Below are 25,364 nucleotides of genomic sequence, written 5' to 3' on the forward strand. Positions count from 1 at the left end.
ATGGCCGAACGGCATAGGCAAGATGCAGTAGATGGTATAGAGTACAGTATATACATATGAGATGAGTAATGTAGGGTATGTAAACATTATATAAAGTGACATTGTTTAAAGTAACTAGTGATACATTTATTACATCCAATTTTTAATTATTAAAGTGGCTAGAGATTTGAGTCAGTATGTTGGCAGACTCCAACACAATCATTACGTTTGCAGATGACACAACAGTGGTAGGCCTGATCACCGATCACGAGTCAGCCTATAGAGAGGAGGTCAGAGACCAGGCCGGGTGGTGCCAGAACAACAACCTATCCCTCAACGTAACCAAGACTAAGGAGACGATTGTGCAATACAGGAAAAAGAGGACCGAGCACATCCACATTCTCATCGACGGGGCTGTAATGGAGCAGGTTGAGAGCTTCAAGTTCCTTGGTGTCCACATCACCAACAAACTAGAATGGTCCCAACACACCAAGACAGTCATGAAGAGGGCACGACAAAGCCTATTCCCCCTCAGGAAACTAAAAAGATTTGTCATGTGTCCTCAGATCCTCAAAAGGTTCTACAGCTGCAACATTGAGGCTGACTGGTTGCATCACTGCCTGGTGCGGCAATTGCTCCGACTCCGACCGCAAGGCACTACAGAGGGTAGTGTGTACAGCCCAGTACATCCCTGGGGCTAAGCTGCCTGCCATCCAGGACCTCTACACCAGGCGGTGTCAGAGGAAGGCCCTAAAAATTGTCAAAGACCCCAGCCACCCCAGTCATAGACTGTTCTCTCTACTACCGCATGGCAAGCGGTACCAGAGTGCCAAGTCTAGGACAAAAAGGCTTCTCAACAGTTTTTACCCCCAAGCCATAAGACTCCTGAACAGGTAATCAAATGGCTACCCGGACTGTTTGCATTGTGTGCCTCCCCCCAACCCCCATTTTACGCTGCTGCTACTCTCTGTTTATCATATATGCATAGTCACTTTAACTATACAGTCATGTACATACTACCTCAATTAGCCCGACCAACCAGAGCACCTGCACATTGGCTAACCAGGCTATCTGCATTGTGTGCCTCCCCCCAACTCCTCTTTTACGCTACTGCTACTCTCTGTTTATCATATATGCATAGTCATTTTAATCATATCTACATGTACATACTACCTCAATCAGCCTGTCTAACCGGTGCCTGTATGTAGCCTCGCTACTGTTATAGCCTCGCTACTGTTATTTTTCACTGTCTTTTAACTTTTTATTTCTTTACTTACCTATTGTTCACATAATACCTTTTTTGCACTGTTGGCTAGAGCCTGTAAGCAAGCATTTCACTGCAAGATCTATACCGGTTGTATGCGGCGCACGTGACAGAAACTTTGATTTGATGAAGTCAATTTGCAGATGCTTCCACAAAGTTTTGGTTCTTGAATTAATTAAGCAATAAACATCCAATCATGCTTAGGGTCATGTATAAAAATGCTGGACACACCATTATTTTGGCCATTCATTTTGCTTCCATAGCTAAGCCCCCATAGGATGACAGGACACGAATGGTCACTGAATGTTTTAATGAGCATGGAAACGATGTAAGCCATATGCCATGGGCGTCTCAGTCACCAGATCTCAACCCAATTGAACACAGACAGGTAGTTATGGGGAAATGAAGCTTCCTGAAGCATTGAGTGTTTCCTGCCAATTGTGTCTGACATTGCTTCATTACTGCAGGCCTTGATCAACATGTTGTACACTAGAGGCACCTGCTGGGCAAAATAATTTAGAACAGCAAAGTTATTATAGATGACGTTGCACACGCAGGAGCACCTGTGCAGGGTAGCCTTTTTATCTTCTACCAAAACCAATACCAAACTAATTGGGTGAAAAACTGCTTACACCTCAAACACACACAGTGTCATTGCATTATGGTACATCAGAAGTACATTCACTTCCAATGGAATGCTGCGTTTGCCTTGCAGCAATGCATTGCAGAGGCAGTTGTAGCACGTTCTGTGCAGCGACATGTATTCATGGATGCCAAGCGAAGCCAGGCTTCTTCAAAAAATTGACCAAGATTTTTTATTTTTTATGATTTATTTAATCTCTGAATGTATCACACTGGAGAAAGAACAACAGCACCCCTTTGTCTCTGGATGTAAGGAAAGCCAGTGAGTATTTGGCCTCCTTTGAAATACATTTTTCAAATAAAATAATAGCCAATCTGCGTTGAGCTAAACTGAGTGAGCTCAACTGTGAATGGTCCTGGTGCATCAAAAAAAAGTGTTCAGGGAAGCTTCAGAGAAATACATCTTCAATAGAAACATCTTGTTGTTTTGTTGTCCTCTGGTAGCTAGCTAGCTAAAATTGGCCCTATCCTAAATTAGCCACGGATGGAGGTAGGGATTTGGACTTGTGGTTTTACTTACATTTGAAGTAAGAGGTTTACATACACTTAGGTTGGAGTCATTAAAACTCGTTTTTCAACCACTCCACAAATTCCTTGTTAACAAACTATAGTATTGGCAAGTTGGTTAGGACATCTACTTTGTGCATGACACAAGTCATTTTTCCAACAATTGTTTACAGACAGATTATTTCACTTATAATTCACTGTATCACAATTCCAGTGGGTCAGAAGTTTACATACACTAAGTTGACTGTGCCTTTAAACAGCTTGGAAAATTCCAGAAAATGATGTCATGGCTTTAGAAGCTTCTGATTGGCTAATTGACATCAGTTGAGTCAATTGTACCTGTGGATGTATTTCAAGGCCTACCTTCAAACTCAGTGCCTCTTTGCTTGACGTCATGGGAAAATCAAAAGAAATCAGCCAAGACCTCCAAAAAAATTGCAGACCTCCACAAGTCTGCTTCATCCTTGGGAGCAATTTCCAAATGGCTGAAGGTACCAAGTTCATCTGTACAAACAATTGTACGCAAGTATAAACACCATGGGACCATGCAGCCGTCATACCGCTCAGGAAGGAGACGTGTTCTGTTACCTAGAGATGAATGTACTTTGCTGGAGGAAACAGGTACAAAAGTATCTATATCCACAGTAAAACGACTCCTATGTCGACATAACCTGTTTAGGCCGCTCAGCAAGTAAGAAGCCACTCCTCCAAAACCGCCAGACTACATGGGACAAAGATCATCGTTTTTGGAGAAATTTCCTCTGGTCTGATGAAACAAAAAATAGAACTGTTTGGCCATAATGACCATTGTTATGTTTTGAGGAAAAAGGGGGAGGCACGGGGGTGGCAGCATCATGTTGATGGCATCATGAGGGAGGAAAATTATGGGGATATATTGAAGCAAAATCTCAAGACATCAGTCAGGAAGTTAAATCTTGGTGGTAAATGGGTCTTCCAAATTAACAATGACCCCAATCATACTTCCAAAGTTGTGGCAAAATGGCTTAAGGACAACAAAGTCAAGTTAAAGCCCTGTCCTCAATCCTATAGAAAATTTGTGGGCAGAACTGAAAAGGTTTGTGCGAGCAAGGAGGCCTACAAACCTGACTCCGTTACACCAGCTCTGTCAGGAGGAATGGGCCAAAATTCACCCAACTTATTGTGGGAAAGTTGTGGAAGGTTTCCAGAAACATTTGACCCAAGTTAAGCAATGTAAAGGCAATGCTACCAAATACTAATTGAGTGTATGTAAACCTCTGACCCACTGGGAATGTGATGAAAGAAAGAAATGCTGAAAAAAATCATTCTCTCTGCTATTATTCTGACATTTCACATTCTTAAAATAAAGTGGTGATCCTAACTGACCTAAGACAGGGAATTTATACTAGGATTAAATGTCAGGAATTGTGAAAAACTGAGTTTAAACGTATTTGGCTAAGGTGTATGTAAACTTCCGACTTCAACTGTAATTTTCCGTACTGGCCAATGATTATAATGACGATTCTGATCCAACCATAAAATACATTGTGCCCCTGGACTGAGAGGATGGAAGTTCAATATGTAGCAAGATGTAGAAGGCCAATGTTAATAAGTTGCTAATATTTACCATGAAAGGAAATTAGGCTAGCGAGCAAGCATTTTAGCAACGTAGCCTAGGACAACAAAAAATAAAAGTTATAGTCCGTTTCTTCAACATGAAATAGAGCAGGATGGCATTGGCGATTCTAAGTAGGGTGAGTCAACATGTTTTTTCTACTTGCAAAAATGCACACACACACACAAATCTGAACCATGGACAGTATATTTACTGTAGCTTACATTGATTGGACTAAATCATTTTTGGTATCATTTAGTTGTCGCTGTATTGGAGCATAGGTAATTTGATTATTTTGGAATGTTGAAGTTGAAATGGTGCTGGAATAGTGGAGGCAGATCCTGCTTTCTTTGCAACTTGCAGTAACTCTCCATGGTTGTTTAATAGTCTGAACATGTTGGAAACATTAACTTTCTTGACCATGCTGTAGGTCATGTAACTGTTTCTTACATGCAATATGCTTTGTGGACTTCACCGGACAGATGTTGCTCTCCGGTTTTGTGATGAAACAAATGTGTAGTTAATTGTATTCTGCCACGGTCTTCTTATTGTCTAGGCCTTAGGCATATGTCACGGTTGCAATTCATATGAACTAACCGTTTATAGAGCAAACAACACAATTATCACAACACATGTTTTTTTCTGCCTTGGCTTCCCCAGTGATTTTACCCACGCCCCGCTACTGGTTCTGTGTGCTGCATGTGTTGGATTTATCAAACAAATTGTATGTGAAGACAGCTTGACAAAAACGGCAGCAGAAGGTGAATGTTTAGCTTTTGTTGCACACATATTCAGATAAGGCTGCGTACCATTTTGCACAATGACCTTGTAGGTGTGATCGAGGCGTTAGCGATTTCGATGTAGGCCTCGGAGCTCCAGTATAAAACGTAACATCACTACTTATGGGAGATTCTGGAGCGGTGCCTGAGACAGCGTTTTCCAACACCATCAACAAAACACCAAATGATTTCTATGTGGAAGAATAGTGCTGCATCCCTATAATAAAGTTTCAGAGTCTTGTAGAATCTACAGTATGCTAAGGAATATAGAAGCTGGTCTGGTTCGTGGTGGCCCAATGCCCTATTAAAACACTTTATGTTGGTATTCCAACATAAATGTTTCATTTGTTTTGTAATTTACCTGTAGGTTTGTTAATAATCAAATATAACATTTGGTGTTGAATCATATATTTGCTTTCAATTGAGAAAACCGAACTAATTTATTTGAAACCAGTTGGAAGTATTTTTAAAGACGATCCTGAGAGTAATTTTTTACAGTGCAGTAAGATACAGTTATGGACAGGGACAGTGTTACGGATACAGTTATCCTGTGTGTGTGTGTATCCTGTGTGTGTGTTTCTTTTCTCTCCTTCTCCCCTCACAGGTGAAAATCATCACTCCCCAATCAGACAACAATCAATCATCAATCAGAAGACACACCTCCTCCTATTTCCTACCCTATCACAGTTCCTTCCCCATGGTTTAAAAACCCCATCATTTGTTTGCTCTAGAGCTCAATCTCTCTGTAAATGCCATGCCTGTAGGTCTCTGTGTTTCACTCTCGCTTTGTGTCTTAACCTCTCTTTTGTTTGAGCACCTCCAAATCACTTTGTCATCACCTGTGAGTATTGTTTTTGGTTATGGTGTTTGTTTGTTGCTGGTGGGAAAAGGGGGAAACCAAGACAAGTCGCCCATGGGCATACACTACCCGTAGGTGAACTTTGTTAAATACACTAGTTAGAACTGGGCGGACCACCCACTGTATTTTTGGTTAGTTAGTTAGCTGTTGTTAAAGTAGGTTAGTCTAGCTTAGGGGTGTTTTTGTATATTTATTGTTTCTTTCCTTGGGTCCAGCTCAGCCCCTTTTCCTGCTCCCCCCCCATACCGTGTGTTTGTAAATAAACCTGGAGTTTGACGGTAGATTTCTGTTGTCGTGGTTATTTCGTTCACACTTTTACTTTGTCACAATAATAATTTGCATGAGTTGTGTTACGGGTCTCATTACCATCCCCCCCTAGACTGTTGGGCCAAAAGAGATTCGTAACATAAGTGGGGGCTCATCCGGGATTTGTCATAACTGACACCCATGCCGCTCATGTAGATTGTTGTAGTGGTATAGTTCAGTGTTGAGCGTCATAGCTGAAGTAGCATTAGTGTTTGCTATTTTCTTTGGCACTTGTGGAGTAGTGTAAAATGACTACTTTTGATTTGAAATCCTTTTTGGATAACCCTTCGTGGGAGGTTTTTGACAAATGTCGTAGAGTTGATTTAATGACCTTGGCTGACCAGTATTCAGTATCGATTCCGCAGAGTTTAGTTAAGGCGGAGGTTAAACAGCTAGTATTAAATGTATTGTTGGAAGAGCAGGTGCTTGTGTTACCGCTGCCTGAGTCTACTACCCCTGTAGGGGATGTTGCTGCTCCTGTAAGCCCATTGGTGTCTGATAATGAGGGAGAGGCTAAAACACCAGCCACATTGTCCCGTTTTGATCCACTCTCCCCACTGTCAAATGGTGATGCCAGGAGGGATGTCCGTTTAGCACAGTTCCAACTGGAGGTGGAAGAGAGAGCCCAAATTAGGTGAGACTCTCCAGTTGGAGATGTGTAAAATTGAGGCAGAAAAAGAACGAGAACAAAGGCAGTTGGAGTTCAAAATGTGCCAGATGGAACTGGAGGCAGAGACCGCAAGGCTAGCCTTCGTTCCTACTGTGCCTGTTTGTGAGCCGTCCTCACCTGCTGTGTCCTCAAACACGTTTGACATTAGTAGGCAGATTGCCTTAGTACCTTTGTTCAGAGAGTCAGAGGTTGACTCCTATTTTTGTGTATTTGAGCGTATAGCCGTAGCATTGAAATGGCCTGAAGAGGTATGGTGTCTATTACTTCAGTGTAAATTAACTGGTAAAGCCCAATAGGTTTTGTCAGCGCTACCTCTAGAGGACAGTTTGAATTATGAAGTGGTCAAAGCTACTGTTCTTCGTGCCTATGAGCTTGTGCCTGAGGCATACCGACAGAGATTTAGGTCTCATAGAAAGTCTTCTAGTAAGACTTATGTGGAATTTGCTAGAGACAAGGGAAATCTGTTTGATAAATGGCATGCTGCTAGTAAGGTAACTGATTTGAACTCTCTCCGGGAGTTAATCTTGTTGGAAGAGTTTAAAAATTGCTTACCCGAACGCATTGTAGTTTACCTAAACGAACAGAAAGTATCCTCCCTGGCAGAAGCGTCTGTGTTGGCAGACGAGTTTGTGTTGACGCACAAGAGTGTGTTTTCGGCTCAAACTGAGAGTAGAGCCACTGAGTTTCCTACCTTTAGCCCTAGTCGGCCAGCAGTAGTATATCAAGCACGCCAGAAGAATGAGCGTCCCTGTTTCTATTGTCATAAAGTAGGACATATGATCAATGATTGCTTCCTGCTTAAACGCAAACAAGGGATGCCTCTTCGTGCCAAGCCACCAACAGGTGTTGCTCTAATTCGTACGGTTGAGGGCAGGGCAACTGTAGTTTGAAAGTCTCAGTCCCCGACCGCAGTTATGAACCATTCATTTTTGAGGGGTTTGTGTCCCTAACGAATGACGAAGCGTCTCAGCGACCGGTTAAAATCCTTTGAGATACTGGTGCGGCGCAGTCGTTTATATTGTCTGATGTGTTGCCCTTATCTGACGATACATACTGTGGTTCCAGTGTGTTAGTGCAGGGTATTGAAATGGGTTTTGTCCCAGTGCCATTGCACTTTGTGAAAGTACACTCTGAGTTAATCAGTGGAATATTCAGAGTGGGGGTACGTCCTATGTTGCCAGTGAAAGGTGTGACCTTTATAATGGGTAACGATATTGCCGGAGGAAACGTAGTACCCGTATTGGAAGTATTGGATAAAAGTGACCACTCTCTCTCGAATGAGCTGACACAGAGTTATCCACATGTGTTCCCCGCTTGTGCTGTCACTCGTGCTCAGGCACTACAAGAGGGTGATGTGATAGATTTGTTGAACACTGTTCTGTTCAAAGAGGTTGATCAAGAAGATGGATTGTGTGATACCTCTGAGAAGCTGAACACCTCTGACAAACAGCCCAGGAAAGAATCAAAGAACGTTGAACTTATTGCTGAGGCAATACAGTTACCAGTCACTCGTGAGCAGCTGATTGCTAACCAAAAGGTTGACAACCAGCTTGCTAAATGTTTTTCTAGTGTTGTCTCATTGGAAGATAAGAAGAAGAATATGGCTTACTTCATTGATGGTAATCTCCTCATGCGTAAATGGAAATCCCATGTTGAAGCGGATGGAGATTGGAATGCTGTTTACCAAATAGTGATTCCTACAGCCTTTCGACAAAATGTGTTATCCCTTGCTCATGATCACCAGTGGTCTGGTCATTTAGGAATCACAAAAACTTATGATCGGATCCTTCGACATTTCTTTTGGCCGGGTTTAAAACAAGATGTGGCTCAGTTCTGTCGGACATGCCACACGTCAGATAACAGGAAAACCAAATCAGGTTATTCCTCCCGCTCCTCTTTGTCCCATACCTGTCATAGGTGAACCATTCGAGCATGTGGTGGTTGATTGTGTCGGACCGTTACCGAAGACAAAATTGGGTAACCAGTTTTTGTTAACGATAATGTGTATGGCTACAAGATACCCCGAGGCCATTCCTCTGAGAAGGATTACAGCCCCGGTAGTGAGTAAAGCCTTCATAAAATTATTCACGACATTCGGGTTACCTAAGGTGGTACAAAGCGATCAAGGTACCAATTTCCTATCCAAGCTCTTCAAGCAGGTGTTAAAATCCTTTTCAATTACGCACCGTGTGTCAAGCGCCTATCACCCAGAGTCTCAAGGTGCGCTTGAAAGATGGCATCAGACACTGAAGTCTATGCTATGTAAATATTGTTTGGAATCTGAGAAAGATTGGGATGAGGGAGTTCCTCTAGTTTTGTTTGCTGCTCGTGAAACTGTGCAGGAGTCCCTAGGTTTCAGCCCGGCTGAACTGGTGTTTGGTCACACAGTGAGAGGACCAATGAAAGTCCTTAAAGAACAGTTCTTGTCCCAAGAGTTGTGTACCAGAGATGAGAATGTGTTGGACTACGTTAGTCGCTTTCGTGAGCGCCTACACCAAGCTTGTGCTCTCGCAAAGGAAGCTCTGTCTTCCTCACAGAGGATCATGAAAAGCCACTATGATAAAGAGGCTGTTTCTCGTCCACTACAGCCAGGTGACCAAGTACTGGTGTTATTACCTGTTCCAGGATCTTCACTGTCAGCTCGTTTCTCTGGTCCTTATTTAATTGAAAAGAAAATAAGTGAAACTGACTATGTGCTTCAAACTCCTGATAGACAACGCCAATCTCGTGTGTGTCACATTAACATGTTGAAAGCTTACCACACCCGACCCATCACACAGTTAGAGAGTTCAAAAACAGAGGAAGGTACTGCTGTCTCTGCTACTACTGCTATGATAGTGGACTGTCATATTGATGATGTTGATGGCTTGGAGTTGCGCAATACTCAGCAGCAGTGTGTTAGATTGCCCAACTCAGAAATGCTGCTGTCTATCCAGTCAGGTCTGGTTCATTTAACGGATGGACAGGCTAATGATATTGTGAGGCTACTACACAGTTTTCCATGTCTCTTTAATGACGTTCCTACTCGCACAAATGTGTTGGAACATGACATTAATGTTGGAAATGCTACACCTATCAAGCAACACCCATATCGTATCAACGCTTCCAAGTGGAAGATAATGAGGGATGAGGTGAAATATTTGTTGGAGAATGACCTGGCTACGCCAAGTTCCAGCCCTTGGAGTTCTCCTTGCATTTTGGTTCCTAAACCTGATCGTACGTCCAGGTTATGTACGGATTATCGAAAGGTAAATTCTGTCACAATGCCAGATTCGTTCCCGTTACCCAGACTGGACGACTGTATCGACACTATTGGTGCTGCTAAGTATGTAACTAAGTTAGACCTCTTAAAAGGTTACTGGCAGGTTCCATTAACTTCACGTGCTTCTGAGATTTCTGCCTTTGTGACCCCAGACAACTTCCTACAGTACTCAGTCATGGCTTTTGGGATGCGAAATGCACCAGCCACCTTCCAACGACTGGTTAACTCCGTATTAGCTGGCGTTCCTAATTGTGGTGCATACCTTGATGAACTAGTGATGTATTCGTCTGAGTGGTCAGATCATGTTGACTCGCTAAGGGTAGTATGTGAACGGTTGGCAGCTGCTTCTCTAACCCTGAACTTGGCAAAGTGCGAGTTTGGGAAGGCTACTGTTACCTATCTCGGTAAAGAGGTTGGCCATGGACAGGTGCGCCCTGTTGATGCCAAGGTCTTGGCTATAACTGCATTCCCTGCACCTACCACCAGACGAGAGCTACGCCGCTTTTAGGGATGGTTGGCTACTACCGTAGCTTCTGTAAAAATTTCTCTGCGGTAGTTGCTCCATTGACCGATTTGCTTAGTCCGGCTAGATCATTTGTGTGGTCCCCTGATTGTAAGAGAGCTTTTGAATCAGCGAAAGCACTCTTATGTAGTACACCTGTACTTGCTGCTCCAGATTTTGAACAACCGTTCAAACTTGAGGTAGATGCTAGTGCCAGAGGTGCTGGTGCTGTTCTACTGCAGCAGGACAAGAGTGGAGTGGATCATCCCGTTTGTTATTTTTCCCGTAAATTTAATAAATGTCAAACTATGCGACAATAGAACAAGAAGCTCTTGCTTTGTTGTTGGCTCTGCAATACTTTGAAGTATACATTGGTTCCAGTGCCCTACCAGTGATTGTGTATACTGACCATAACCCCTTAGTTTTTCTCCACCGAATGTACAACCAGAACCAGCGCCTTATGCGTTGGGCGCTGATTGTACAAAATTATAATTTGGAGATCCGCCACAAAAAGGGTTCAGATAATGTGTTGGCAGATGCTTTGTCTCGTGTGTAATAATTGTTGTATGTTTTGCAAGGTTGTTGCTTTGTTGTGAGTATTCATTGAAATACTGTAGTCGCAACCCCTAGGGTTGCTCATTTAAGGGTGGGAGTGTTACGGATACAGTTATCCTGTGTGTGTGTGTCCTGTGTGTGTGTTTCTTTTCTCTCCTTCTCCCCTCACAGGTGAAAATCATCCCTCCCCAATCAGACAACAATCAATCATCAATCAGAAGACACACCTCCTCCTATCACAGTTCCTTCCCCATGGTTTAAAAACCCCATCATTTGTTTGCTCTAGAGCTTAATCTCTCTGTAAATGCCATGCCTGTAGGAAAAGGGGGAAACCAAGACAAGTCGCCCATGGGCATACACTACCCGTAGGTGAACTTTGTTAAATACACTAGTTAGAACTGGGCGGACCACCCACTGTATTTTTGGTTAGTTAGTTAGTTAGCTGTTGTTAAAGTAGGCTAGTCTAGCTTAGGGGTGTTTTTGTATATTTATTGTTTCTTTCCTTGGGTCCAGCTCAGCCCCTTTTCCTGCTTTCCCCCCCCCCATACCGTGTGTTTGTAAATAAACCTGGAGTTTGACGGTAGATTTCTGTTGTCGTGGTTATTTCGTTCACACTTTTACTTTGTCACAATAATAATTTGCATGAGTTATGTTACGGGTCTCATTACCACCCCCCCTAGACTGTCGGGCCAAAAGGGATTCGTAAGAGACAGAGAAACAAAAACACATACAGAAACAAGAGAGAGAAAGAAAGAGGAACACCGACAGACAGTTAACCCATCACAGCTTGGAGTGAAGATATCAATCCAAATTAGAAAGTGTCATACGTCTGAACAACAACCACGTTATTTTGTCAGCCATGTACACATGATTAGCTAACGCAAACACATGTACTGCATACAGTACCTTCAGAAAGTATTTAGACCCCTTGACTGTTTCCACATTTTGTTACATTACAGCTTTATTCAAAAATGATTAAATAAAAACATCCTCAGCAATCTACACACAATACTCCATAATGACAAAGCGAAAACAGGTTTTTAGAAACTTTTGCAAATGTCTTAAAAACAAAAGAAGACCTTATTTATGTAATTATTCAGACCCGTCGCTATGAGACTCGGAATTGAACTCGGGTGCATCCTGTTTCTATTGATCATCCCTGAGATGTTTCTACAACTTGATTGTAGTCCACCTGTGGTAAATTCAGTTTATTGGACATGATTTGGAAAGGCACACACCTGTCTATATAATGTCCCATAGTTAACAGTGAATGTCGGAGCAAAAACCAAGTCATGAGGTCGAAGGACTTGTCCGTAGAGCTCTGAGACAGGCTTGTGTCGAGGCACAGATCTGGGAAAGGGTACCAAAAAACATCTGTAGCATTGAAGGTCCCCAAGAACAGTGGCCTCCATCATTCATAAATGGAAGAAGTTTGGAACCACCAAGACTCTTCCTTGAGCTGGCCGCCCTGCCAAACTGAGCAATCTGGGGAGAAGGGCCTTGGTCAGGGAGGTGGTCAGGGAGGAGTTCCTCTGTGGAGATGGGGGAACCTTCCAGAAGGACAACCATCTCTGCAGCACTCCACCAATCAGGCCTTTATGGTAAAGTGACCAGAATGAAACCGCTCCTCAGTAAAAGGCACATGACAGCCCGCATGGAAAATGCAACTAAAGACTCTCAGACCATGAGAAACAAGATTCTCTGGTCTGATGAAACCAAGATTGAACTCGTTGGCCTGAATGCTTCCCTACGGTGAAGCATGTAGGTGGAAGCATCATGCTGTGGGGGTGTTTTTTTTTCAGCGGCAGGGACTGGGCAACTAGTCAGGATTGAGGCAAAGATGAACAGAGCAAAGTACAGAGAGTTCCTTGATGAAAACGTGCTCCAGAGTGCTCAAGACCTCAGACTGGGCCAAGGTTCACCTTCCAACAGGACAACAACCCTAAGTACACAGCCAAGACAACGCAGGAGTGGTTTCGGGACAAGTCTATGAATGTCCTTGATTGACCCAGTCAGAGCCTAGGCTTGAACCTGAGAACATACATCTCTGGAGAGACCTGAAAATAGCTGTGCAGCAACACTCTCTATCCAACCTGACTGAGCTTGAGAGGATCTGCTGAAAAGAATGGGAGAAACAAATACAGGTTTGCCAAGCTTGTAGCGTCATACCTAATAAGTCTCAAAACTGTAATCGCTGCCAAAGGAGCACAAACAAAGTACTGAGTAAGGGTCTGAATAGTTATGTAAATGTAACATTTATGTTTTTTTTATTTTATAAATTAGCAAAAAAAATGCTTTGTCATTATAGGATATTGTTTGTAGATTGATAACCTGAAAAAAAATTGGAAAACGTCAAGGGGTCTGAATACTTTCCGAAAGCACTGTATCAACATGTTCCTGTTTCAAAACGACAGCAACATAACAGAGACAGAGCATTATGTGTCTTAGATAGCGAACAGGTAGACACTACCCCTGGAAAAACATACACACAGACCCTGGCTGTGCCTCACCTAGTGCCACCAGAGGAGTGATAACAGGTACAGCCAGGGGGGCAATGAACAGGTATACACCCCGGGGCAGGTAGGGTATCTTCCAGGTGCTGGAGTCACCCAGGCCGATCACGTTGGTGTGGGCATGGTGCATCTTAATGTGGCTTGTTACACCTGCCCTTGCTGTGAAAGACCCACACACCTGTACACACACACACACACACACACAGAGACAGAGACAGACAGACAGACTTGTGATCAAGATGTGTGATGAAACAACACTAGAAAATGCAAAGACAAACATGTTTATATTTTCATAGAGCACTATGGAAGTGAATGGCACAGACATGGGGATCGATATCCAGACAAGCGTGTCATGAACATAGATACTTGACACGTAAGTGACTGATAGCTGAATGAATAGCTTGAAAAAACAGGCCAAATTAAGGACAAAGTCCAGCAGTTATGTTATTACATTTTAGTAGACACTCTTATCCAGAGCGATTTACAGGGGCAATTGGAGTTAAGTGCCTAGCTCAGGGGTATATTGACAGATTTTTCACATGGTTGTCAAGGGGAATCAATCCAGCAACCATTTTGTTTCTGGCCCAGCGCTCCTAAACACTAGGCTACCTGCCTCCCTCATCTGTAATATAATGTCTGGTGAAAGGATAAAATGTTAGGTCAATGAACAAAAGTAACCCAAATTCAAGAGAGATTAAACCCAGCTTGATTTGGCTACTGTGGCTGAATTCATTGATGAAGCTTTGGCTAACAGGAAGTTCTCTCTCTCTCTCCGTCCCTCCCTCCCTCCCTCAACAATCCACTCTCTCTCTCTCAATCTCTCTCTTACCTCTATGAAAAAAACAGCCCAGACATCGGCCCAGGTAGTGGACTCGCTCAGCGATCCGTGACTTGCCAGATGGGTGCCCTTGATGGTGATGACAGCATGGGACACGCCCATCAGCACCATGCCCAGGACAAACACCAGGGCCTGGGACGAACCAAGCAGCAGGAATGCTGGAGGAGAGAGGGAGAGGGGAGATGGGGTTAAGGAGAGGGGGAGATGGGGTTGAGGAAACAAGGAGATGAGGAGAGAGGGATAAGGGCAAGGGGAGGGAATAGGAGTCAAACAAAGGATAGCAAGTTTGCATGTTGTTCTAAATGCAAATATTCCACAATATGGAGAGTAGCTTAGATCTGTAGAATACATATGTTATCATAAATATGTTAGCATTTGCCTGGTCCCAGATCTGTTTGTGCGGTCTTGCCAACTCCTATGGTAATTGTCTTGCCAAACAATAGACAATGTTCCACTCTACTCTACACCTGCCATTTGAAACACATTCTAGAACAGGTTCCTTGAACATTCTGTTCTGCAGTCAAGCAAGTGGATGTTCCTGATCTTTCTCCTGTGTTGGACCTTGCTTGCTTGGCCAGATGACTGACATTTGCAACTTTTCAAGGAAGTTAGGAACCAATATACACAGGCAGTTAGGAAAGCTAGCTTTTTCACACAAAAATTTGCATCCTGTAGCACAAACTCCAAAAAGTTCTGGGACACTGTAAAATTCATGGAGAATAAGAGTACCTCCTCCCAGCTGCCCACTGACTGAGGCTAGGAAACACTGTCACCACCGATAAATCCATGATACTTGAGAATTTCAATAAGCATTTTTCTACGGCTGGCCATGCTTTCCACCTGGCTACCCCTACCCGGGTCAACAGCCCTGCACCCCCCAAGCCTTCCCCGTTTCGGCATCACCCAAATCCAGATAGCTGATGTTCTGAAAGAGCTGCAAAATGTGGACCCCTACAAATCAGCCGGGCTAGACAATCTGGATCCTCTCTTACTAAAATTATCCTCTGAAAATGTTGCAAGCCCATATTACTACTATTACTAGCCTGTTCAAACTCTTTCGTATCATCTGAGATCCCCACAGATTGTAAAGCTGCCCTGGTCATCCTCGTCTTCAAAGGGGGAGACACTCTAGACCCAAACTGCTACAGTCCTATATCTATCCTACTCTGCCTTTCTAAGGTCTTCGAAAGCCAAGTTAACAAACAGATCACCGACCATTTCTAATCCGTACCTTCTCCGCTATGCAATCTGGTTTCAGAGCTGGTCATGGGTGCACCTCAGTCACGCTCAAGGTCCTAAACGATATGATAACCGCCATCGACAAGAGACAATACTGTGCAGCTGTATTCATCGACCTGGTCAAGGCTTTCGACTCTGTCAATCACCACATTCTTATGTGAAACCTTGGTTTCTCAAATGACTGCCTCGCCTGGTTCACCAACTACTTCCTAGACAGTGTTCAGTGTGTCAAATCGGAGTGCCTGTTGTCCGGACCTCTGGCAGTCTCTATTGGGGTACCACAGGGTTCAATTCTCGGGCCGACTCTTTTCTCTGTATACATCAATGATGTCGCTCTTGCTGCTGGTGATTCTCTGATCCACCTCTATGCTGATGTCACCATTTTGTATACTTCTGGCCCTTCTTTGGACACTGTGTTAACTAACCTCCAGACGAGCTTCAATGCCATACAACTCTCCTTCCGTGGCCTCCAACTGCTCTTCAATGCAAGTAAAACTAAATGCATGCTCTTCAACCGATCGCTGCCCACACCTGCCCGTCTGTCCAGTAAACTCTCCTTCCAGACTCACATTAAGCATCTCCAATGCAAAATTAAATCTAGAATCGGCTTCCTATTTCGTAAAACAAAGCTTCCTTCACTCATGCTGAAAAACATACCCTCGTAAAACTGTCTATCCAATCCTCGACTTCGGCGATGTCATTTACAAAATAGCCTCCAACACTCTACTCAGCAAATTGGATGCAGTCTATCACAGTGCCATCCGTTTTGTCACCAAAGCCCCATACAGTGGGGCAAAAAAGTATTTAGTCAGCCACCAATTGTGCAAGTTCTCCCACTTAAAAAGATGAGAGAGGCCTGTAATTTTCATCATAGGTACACTTCATCTATGACAGACAAAATGAGGGGAAAAAAATCCAGAAAATCACATTGTAGGATTTTTAATGAATTTATTTGCAAATTATGGTGGAAAACAAGTATTTGATTACCTACAAACAAGCAAGATTTCTGGCTCTCACAGACCTGTAACTTCTTCTTTAAGAGGCTCCTCTGTCCTCCACTCATTACCTGTATTAATGGCACCTGTTTGAACTTGTTATCAGTATAAAAGACACCTGTCCACAACCTCAAACAGTCACACTCCAAACTCCACTATGGCAAAGACCAAAGACCTGTCAAAGGACACCAGAAACAAAATTGTAGACCTGCACCAGGCTGGGAAGACTGAATCTGCAATAGGTAAGCAGCTTGGTTTGAAGAAATCAACTGTGGGAGCAATTATTATGAAATGGAAGACATACAAGACCACTGATAATCTCCCTCGATCTGGGACTCCACGCAAGATCTCACCCCGTGGGGTCAAAATGATCACAAGAACGGTGAACAGTGAGCAAATTTCCCAGAACCACACGGGGGAACCTAGTGAATGACCTGCAGAGAGCTGGGACCAAAGTAACAAAGCCTACCATCAGCAAGGACATTGAAGATGAAACGTGGCTGGGTCTTTCAGCATGACAATGATCCCAAACACACCGCCCGGGCAACGAAGGAGTGGCTTCGTAAGAAGCATTTCAAGGTCCTGGAGTGGCCTAGCCAGTCTCCAGATCTCATCCCCATAGAAAATCTTTGGAGGGAGTTGAAAGTCCCTGTTGCCCAGCAACAACTTGTGAAGACTTACAGAAAACGTTTGACCTCTGTCATTGCCAACAAAGGGTATATAACAAAGTATTGAGATAAACTTTTGTTATTGACCAAATACTTATTTTCCACCATAATTTGCAAATAAATTCAATAAAAATCCTACAATGTCATTTTCTGGATTTTTTTTCTAATTTTGTCTGTCATAGTTGAAGTGTACCTATGATGAAAATTACAGGCCTCTCTCATCTGTTTAAGTGGGAGAACTTGCATAATTGGTGGCTGACTAAATACTTTTTTGCCCCACTGTATATGACCCACTACTACGACATGTATGCTTTCGTTGGCTGGCCCTCGCTTCATATTCGTTGCCAAACCCATTGGCTCCAGGTCATCTATAAATCTTTGCTAGGTAAAGCCCCGCCTTATCTCAGCTCACTCATCACCATAGCAGCACCCACCCGTAGCACTCGCTCCAGCAGGTATATCTCACTGGTCACCCCCAAAGCCAATTCCTCTTTTGGCCACCTTTCCTTCCAGTTTCCTGCTGCCAATGATGGGAACAAACTGCAAAAATCACTGAAGCTGGAGACTCATATCTCCCTCACTAACTTTGAGCATCAGCTGTCAGAGCAGCTCACAGATCACAGCACCTGTACATAGCCCATCTGTAAATAGCCCATCCAACTACCTCATCCCCCAAATTGTTATTTATTTAATTTATTTTGCTCCTATGCACCCCAGTATCTCTACTTGCACACTCATCTTCTGCACATCTATCACTCCAGTGTTTAATGCTATATGGTAATTATTTCACTACTATGGCCTATTTATTGCCTTACCTCCCTTATCCTACCTCATTTGCACATGCTATATATAAACCTTTTCTATTGTATTATTGACTGCATGTTTGTTTATTCCATGTGTAACTCTGTATTGTTGTTTGTGTCGCACTGCTTTGCTTTATCTTGGTCAGGTCGCAGTTGTAAATGAGAACTTGTTCTCAAGTAGCCTACCTGGTTAAATAAAGGTGAAAAAATAAAAAATAAAACATCTGGGATTAATTTACAGCCATAATCCTTCATGTTTTAGTACAGTGGTTTTCTCACTCCTCTTCCTGTGTTTGTATGTTAATCCACACTGGTCTAGGGAGGGGATGTTTTATGCAGCCAGGTCACCCGGGATACAAATCAGTATTTGACGTCGATCCATGTCTGACAACATCAGGAGATAACATGGAAACTGGCCACTAGGGGCAACAGTGAGCACTGTCATCTTCAAGTAGGTTTCGGTTTTGCTAAGGAGATGTGGACGAGAATGGCAGATGGGCATTAACATCTGCAAATCATTCCAAAGGTCACAAGTTCAAATCCAGTGATATAACGTTTCTATCCCAAATCCTTACTCTTACCTTAACTATTTGAAGTTAATGTCTAACCTTAAGAATTTGTAGTTAACGGCAGAACCAAACCCTAACCTAAACACTTTGGAGTTAATGCTGTTATCTGGGAGCCCGACCATGCCAGGCCGCCTCCCTACTGCGATACCAAGGTGTGGGTTACAGCACTGAAAGGAGATGCTCAGATGAAGGAGGGTAACTGGATCGCTACTTGGGAGGTGTTGGGATGGGAGGGGGTACATGTTGTGAGGGAGGGGTACAGGTTATCATCACAGGTATAGGTTGCTCCTGCAAAGTTGTCATGCCAACATGAGAAAGAACTAGGAACAATATCTAAATAATGGACCTAGAAGACTACAAAGTGAATTACACTAAAATGATACAACTATGTATTATTTGCAGTAGCTTCATGCATGCACTCTGGAATACATGACACATGCATTCAACCTCAATGGGCTTCACCTGGACTATGCCTCTCTTGGAGCGGGGGATCTTTGGTTAGGTGATATTGCCAATCTATTCCTAACATGGCAAAATCTGTCTGGCGCTAATGTTCCACTTTTCCCCACCTCCTATTTCGAAGAGCATCATTGGGAGGCAATAAGTCACAAGGTCAGTAATACACCATGTTGACAGTAAAAAAAAAAGACGTTTTCGTCTTTTGAGCTTCTAGTCATGAAATCTATGCAGCCTACTCAATCCCTTTTTATAGCTACTGTTTACAGGCCTCCTGGGCCATATACAGCGTTCCTCACTGAGTTCCCTGAATTCCTATCGGACCTTGTAGTCATAGCAGATAATATTCTAATCTTTGGTGACTTTAATATTCACATGGAAAAGTCCACAGACCCACTCCAAAAGGCTTTCGGAGCCATCATCGACTCAGTGGGTTTTGTCCAACATGTCTCTGGACCCACTCACTGTCACAGTCATACGCTGGACCTAGTTTTGTCCCATGGAATAAATGTTGTGGATCTTAATGTTTTTCCTCATAATCCTGGACTATCAGACCACTATTTTATTACGTTTGCAATTGCAACAAATAATCTGCTCAGACCCCAACCAAGGAACATCAAAAGTCGTGCTATAAATTCACAGACAACACAAAGATTCCTTGATGTCCTTCCAGATTCCCTCTGTCTACCCAAGGACGCCAGAGGACAAAAATCAGTTAACCACCTAACTGAGGAACTCAATTTAACCTTGCGCAATACCCTAGATGCAGTTGCACCCCTAAAAACTAAAAACATTTCTCATAAGAAACTAGCTCCCTGGTACACAGAAAATACAGAAAATTGGAACGGAAATGGCGCCACACCAAACTGGAAGTCTTCCGACTAGCTTGGAAAGACAGTACCATGCAGTACCGTAGAGCCCTTACTGCTGCTCGATCATCCTATTTTTCTAACTTAATTGAAGAAAATAAGAACAATCCGAAATTCCTTTTTGATACTGTCGCAAAGCTAACTAAAAAGCAGCATTCCCCAAGAGAGGATGACTTTCACTTTAGCAGTGATAAATTCATGAACTTTGAGGAAAAGATTATGATTATTAGAAAGCAAATTACGGACTCCTCTTTAAATCTGCGTATTCCTTCAAAGCTCAGTTGTCCTGAGTCTGCACAACTCTCCCAGGACCTAGGATCAAGAGAGACGCTCAAGTGTTTTAGTACTATATCTCTTGACACAATGATGAAAATAATCATGGCCTCTAAACCTTCAAGCTGCATATTGGACACAATTCCAACTAAACTACTGAAAGAGCTGCTTCCTGTGCTTGGCCCTCCTATGTTGAACATAATAAACGGCTCTCTATCCACCGGATGTGTACCAAACTCACTAAAAGTGGCAGTAATAAAGCCTCTCTTGAAAAAGCCAAACCTTGACCCAGAAAATATAAAAAACTATAGGCCTATATCGAATCTTCCATTCCTCTCAAAAATTTTTGAAAAGGCTGTTGCGCAGCAACTTACTGCCTTCCTGAAGACAAACAATGTGTACGAAATGCTTCAGTCTGGTTTTAGACCCCATCATAGCACTGAGACGGCACTTGTGAAGGTGGTAAATGACATTTTAATGGCATCGGACCGAGGCTCTGCATCTGTCCTCGTGCTCCTAGACCTTAGTGCTGCTTTTGATACCATCGATCACCACATTCTTTTGGAGAGATTGGAAACCCAAATTGGTCTACACGGACAAGTTCTGGCCTGGTTTAGATCTTATCTGTCGGAAAGATATCAGTTTGTCTCTGTGAATGGTTTGTCCTCTGACAAATCAACTGTAAACTTCGGTGTTCCTCAAGGTTCCGTTTTAGGACCACTATTGTTCTCACTATATATTTTACCTCTTGGGGATGTTATTCGAAAACATAATGTAAACTTTCACTGCTATGCGGATGACACACAGCTGTACATTTCAATGAAACATGGTGAAGCCCCAAAATTGCCCTTGCTAGAAGCATGTGTTTCAGACATAAGGAAGTGGATGGCTGCAAACTTTCTACTTTTAAACTCGGACAAAACAGAGATGCTTGTTCTAGGTCCCAAGAAACAAAGAGATCTTCTGTTGAATCTGACAATTAATCTTAATGGTTGTACAGTCGTCTCAAATAAAACTGTGAAGGACCTTGGCGTTACTCTGGACCCTGATCTCTCTTTTGAAGAACATATCAAGACCATTTCAAGGACAGCTTTTTTCCATCTACGTAACATTGCAAAAATCAGAAACTTTCTGTCCAAAAATGATGCAGAAAAATTAATCCATGCTTTTGTCACTTCTAGGTTAGACTACTGCAATGCTCTACTTTCCGGTTACCCGGATAAAGCACTAAATAAACTTCAGTTAGTACTAAATACGGCTGCTCGAATTCTGACTAGAACCAAAAAATTTGATCATATTACTCCAGTGCTAGCCTCTCTACACTGGCTTCCTGTCAAAGCAAGGGCTGATTTCAAGGTTTTACTGCTAACCTACAAAGCATTACATGGGCTTGCTCCTACCTATCTCTCTGATTTGGTCCTGCCGTACATACCTACACGTACGCTACGGTCACAAGACGCAGGCCTCCTAATTGTCCCTAGAATTTCTAAGCAAACAGCTGGAGGCAGGGCTTTCTCCTATAGAGCTCCATTTTTATGGAACGGTCTGCCTACCCATGTCAGAGACGCAAACTCGGTCTCAACCTTTAAGTCCTTACTGAAGACTTATCTCTTCAGTGTGTCATATGATTGAGTGTAGTCTGGCCCAGGAGTGGGAAGGTGAACGGAAAGGCTCTGGAGCAACGAACCGCCCTTGCTGTCTCTGCCTGGCCGATTCCCCTCTTCCCACTGGGATTCTTTGCCTCTAACCCTATTACAGGGGCTGAGTCACTGGCTTACTGGGGCTCTCTCTTGCCGTCCCTGGAAGGGGTGCGTCACCTGAGTGGGTTGATTCACTGTTGTGGTCGTCCTGTCTGGGATGGCGCCCCCCCCTTGGGTTGTGCCATGGCGGAGTTCTTTGTGGGCTATACTCAGCCTTGTCTCAGGATGGTAAGTTGGTGGTTGAAGATATCCCTCTAGTGGTGTGGGGGCTGTGCTTTGGCAAAGTGGGTGGGGTTATATCCTTCCTGTTTGGCCCTGTCTGGGGGTGTCCTCGGATGGGGCCACAGTGTCTCCTGACCCCTCCTGTCTCAGCCTCCAGTATTTATGCTGCAGTAGTTAATGTGTCGGGGGGCTAGGGTCAGTTTGTTATATCTGGAGTACCTCTCCTGTCCTATTCGGTGTCCTGTGTGAATCTCAGTGTGCGTTCTCTAATTCTCTCTTTCTCTCTCGCTCTCTCTCTCTCTCTCTCTCTCTCTCTCTCTCGGAGGACCTGAGCCCTAGGACCATGCCCCAGGACTACCTGACATGATGACTCCTTGCTGTCCCCAGTCCACCTGGCCGTGCTGCTGCTCCAGTTTCAACTGTTCTGCCTTATTATTATACGACCATGCTGGTCATTTATGAACATTTGAACATCTTGGCCATGTTCTGTTATAATCTCCACCCGGCACAGCCAGAAGAGGACTGGCCACCCCACATAGCCTGGTTCCTCTCTAGGTTTCTTCCTAGGCTTTGGCCTTTCTAGGGAGTTTTTCCTAGCCACCGTGCTTCTACACCTGCATTGCTTGCTGTTTGGGGTTTTAGGCTGGGTTTCTGTACAGCACTTTGAGATATCAGCTGATGTACGAAGGGCTATATAAATACATTTGATTAATACACCCCCAGGGCAGTATTGGACTGTCCAGTGTTGACAGAGAATTAGTAGCACAGAGAAGAGTGCTACTAAAATGCTACGTGCCATTGTAAATAGCAGAAACAGAAATGTGGCCCTTTACTGGCTGATCTTTGTGTTTTGAGCTAAGTGTTTTTATTGAGCTGCCCTCTTGTCCAGGTCTATATTGTTAAATAGGTAGTCTGATCTCAATGGGACCTCCTGGATGAATAAAGGTTCAATAAAAAAATCTGAAATAGGTATTGGAGAACATGTAAAGCAATTTTCTAATCGTAAATATAACAGCATTTAGAATCTAAAGACTTTGATTTCCAAAGATAATCAAACAATGAACCTTGATGGGTGTGTTAACAAGCTGCCAAATTAAGCATAGCCTCTGGTGACATACCAGTCACACTGACCTAGAAAGAGGTCACAGACTCAGATAGGACAAGGGAGTATCAGACATCCAGCATGTGTGTGGTGTGTGTGCAGCCTTGTTGAAATCAGTATTTAATTGAGGCCATGTACTAGTCTACTTATACATTAGAACATGTGTATTTCTGCTCTGTCCCTGTCTCAACATCAAGTTCCAGGTTAGTGCTCAAGATCTAATACTGGCACAATGGATTAATAACATAATGTCCTGTGTATTTAGAACAAATCTGCATGTTACACGTTATGTGGTAAAGCTATACAAACATATTCTTCAGACTGAATCCTGCTCTCATTATTGATCCCATCGTTCAATCTGGTTTAACCAGGCTAATACCCAGTGAGAAATACTGGTTTAACCAGGCTAATACCCAGTGAGAAATACTGGTTTAACCAGGCTAATACCAAGTGAGAAAGACTGGTTTAACCAGGCTAATACCCAGTGAGAAAAACGGTTTTAACCAGGCTAATACCAAGTGAGAAAAACTGGTTTAACCAGGCTAATACCAAGTGAGAAAGACTGGTTTAACCAGGCTAATCCCCAGTGAGAAACTGGTTTAACCAGGCTAATCCCCAGTGAGAAATTGGTTTAACCAGGCTAATGCCAAGTGAGAAACTGGTTTAACCAGGTTAATACCCAGTGAGAAAACAGGTTTAACCAGGCTAATACCCAGTGAGAAAACTGGTTTAACCAGGCTAATACCCAGTGAGAAAACTGGTTTAACCAGGCTAATACCCAGTGAGAAAACTGGTTTAACCAGGCTAATACCCAGTGAGAAAACTGGTTTAACCAGGCTAATACCCAGTGAGAAAACTGGTTTAACCAGGCTAATACCCAGTGAGAAAACTGGTTTAACCAGGCTAATACCCAGTGAGAGAAACTGGTTGAAAAGACCTAATTTCAACCAATTTTGCCGTTGTTAGACAGGTGTCTTACCTGGGGTTAGGGTGAACTGAATGTGTTAAAACCTCACTTTATAAACATATAATAACATATATACTGTATTACCTAACTTTAAAACAACATATTATAATACTATTATGCCATTTACCAGACACTTTTATTGAAAGCGACTTAGTCATGCATATATTTTTCAAATGGGCGGCCTCAGCGACAATTGAAACCCGTGATTCTGGCGTTGCCAGCGCCAAGCTCTACCATCTGAGCTACAGAGGACCACTATAAAGTGTGAGACAGGTGTATGTATTGTGGTGTTCAGGTAGATGTCTTACCTGGAGGTAGGATGAACTGAATGTGGTAAACCTACACTATATAAACATGTAATAGCATACCATATGTTGGCCTTGATAAGGACTATAAGGTGTGTGAAACGTGTGTATGAAGTGTGTGAGACGGGTGTATGAAGTGTGTGAGACGAGTTTATGAAGTGTGTGTGAGACGAGTTTATGAAGTGTGTGAGGCGGGTTTATGAAGTGTATGATATGGGTGTATGAAGTGTTTGAGGCGGGTTTATGAAGTGTGTGATATGGGTGTATGAAGTGTGTAAGACGGGTGTATAGATTACCTGGGGGTAGCAGGAGAAAGGAGAGGGCCAGGATAGTGATGTCGATGCCTCTCCGCTCCCACCAACTACTCTCCTTCACTGTCTTCTGAACCAGACGGGTCAGCTCCATCATCAGCGACTCTTTATCCGTCCCCTCCATCCCCTTTCCCCCTCCGTTCATCATCTCTCCATTCTTCTTCTCTTTGCCTGTGGACATGTCCTGTTTGGAGTTACCGGTGTTCTTTTGGAACAAGGCCTCTCTACCCTTCCACGGTTTAACATCTTTGTCTCTTCCTCCTCCCACGCTCTGTTCTTCCCTCCACTCCTTTGGTACATTCTGCATGTCAGCTCCTTTTGTGCCTCCCTCCTGACCGACAACAAACTAAAATAAAAGTGACTGCTCGGTGTGTCCAGCGGCTGTACGGACAGACTCATAGGCAGCGTCCAGACTCTGAGGAAATCAGCCTGCACATTGTACCCTGAACACAAAGGGTCTGGACTGATGTTAGCATGGCAGGGTGCAAAGTTTTATTGGCAGTTTTATCCAGTTGCTCAGCTGGAGAAGCAATTCTGCTGATCTGTCTCTCTCTCCTCAATGGAGCCTCTCATGCATACCTCATGTCCCTCCCCTGCTGTCCTTGTTTCCCCTCA

At 43.4% G+C, this 25,364-nt stretch overlaps 1 protein-coding gene across 1 annotated transcript in view; it reads right to left on the reverse strand.

The window, feature by feature from the left end:
- The window catches only part of LOC112257941 (fatty acid desaturase 6-like), a 43,613-nt gene extending 18,249 nt beyond the window's left edge, over positions 1-25,364 (reverse strand). Inside the window, exons 1-3 of the mRNA XM_024431894.2 lie at positions 24,735-25,364; positions 14,262-14,428; positions 13,430-13,610 (exon numbers count right to left, since the gene is read on the reverse strand). Coding sequence (XP_024287662.1) covers positions 13,430-13,610; positions 14,262-14,428; positions 24,735-25,056 — 670 coding nt within the window. The 5' untranslated portion in view covers positions 25,057-25,364. The remainder of the gene's footprint in view (positions 1-13,429; positions 13,611-14,261; positions 14,429-24,734) is intronic.

Source organism: Oncorhynchus tshawytscha, linkage group LG01, assembly GCF_018296145.1.
Source record: "Oncorhynchus tshawytscha isolate Ot180627B linkage group LG01, Otsh_v2.0, whole genome shotgun sequence".
In the NCBI taxonomy this organism is placed as follows: domain Eukaryota; kingdom Metazoa; phylum Chordata; class Actinopteri; order Salmoniformes; family Salmonidae; genus Oncorhynchus; species Oncorhynchus tshawytscha.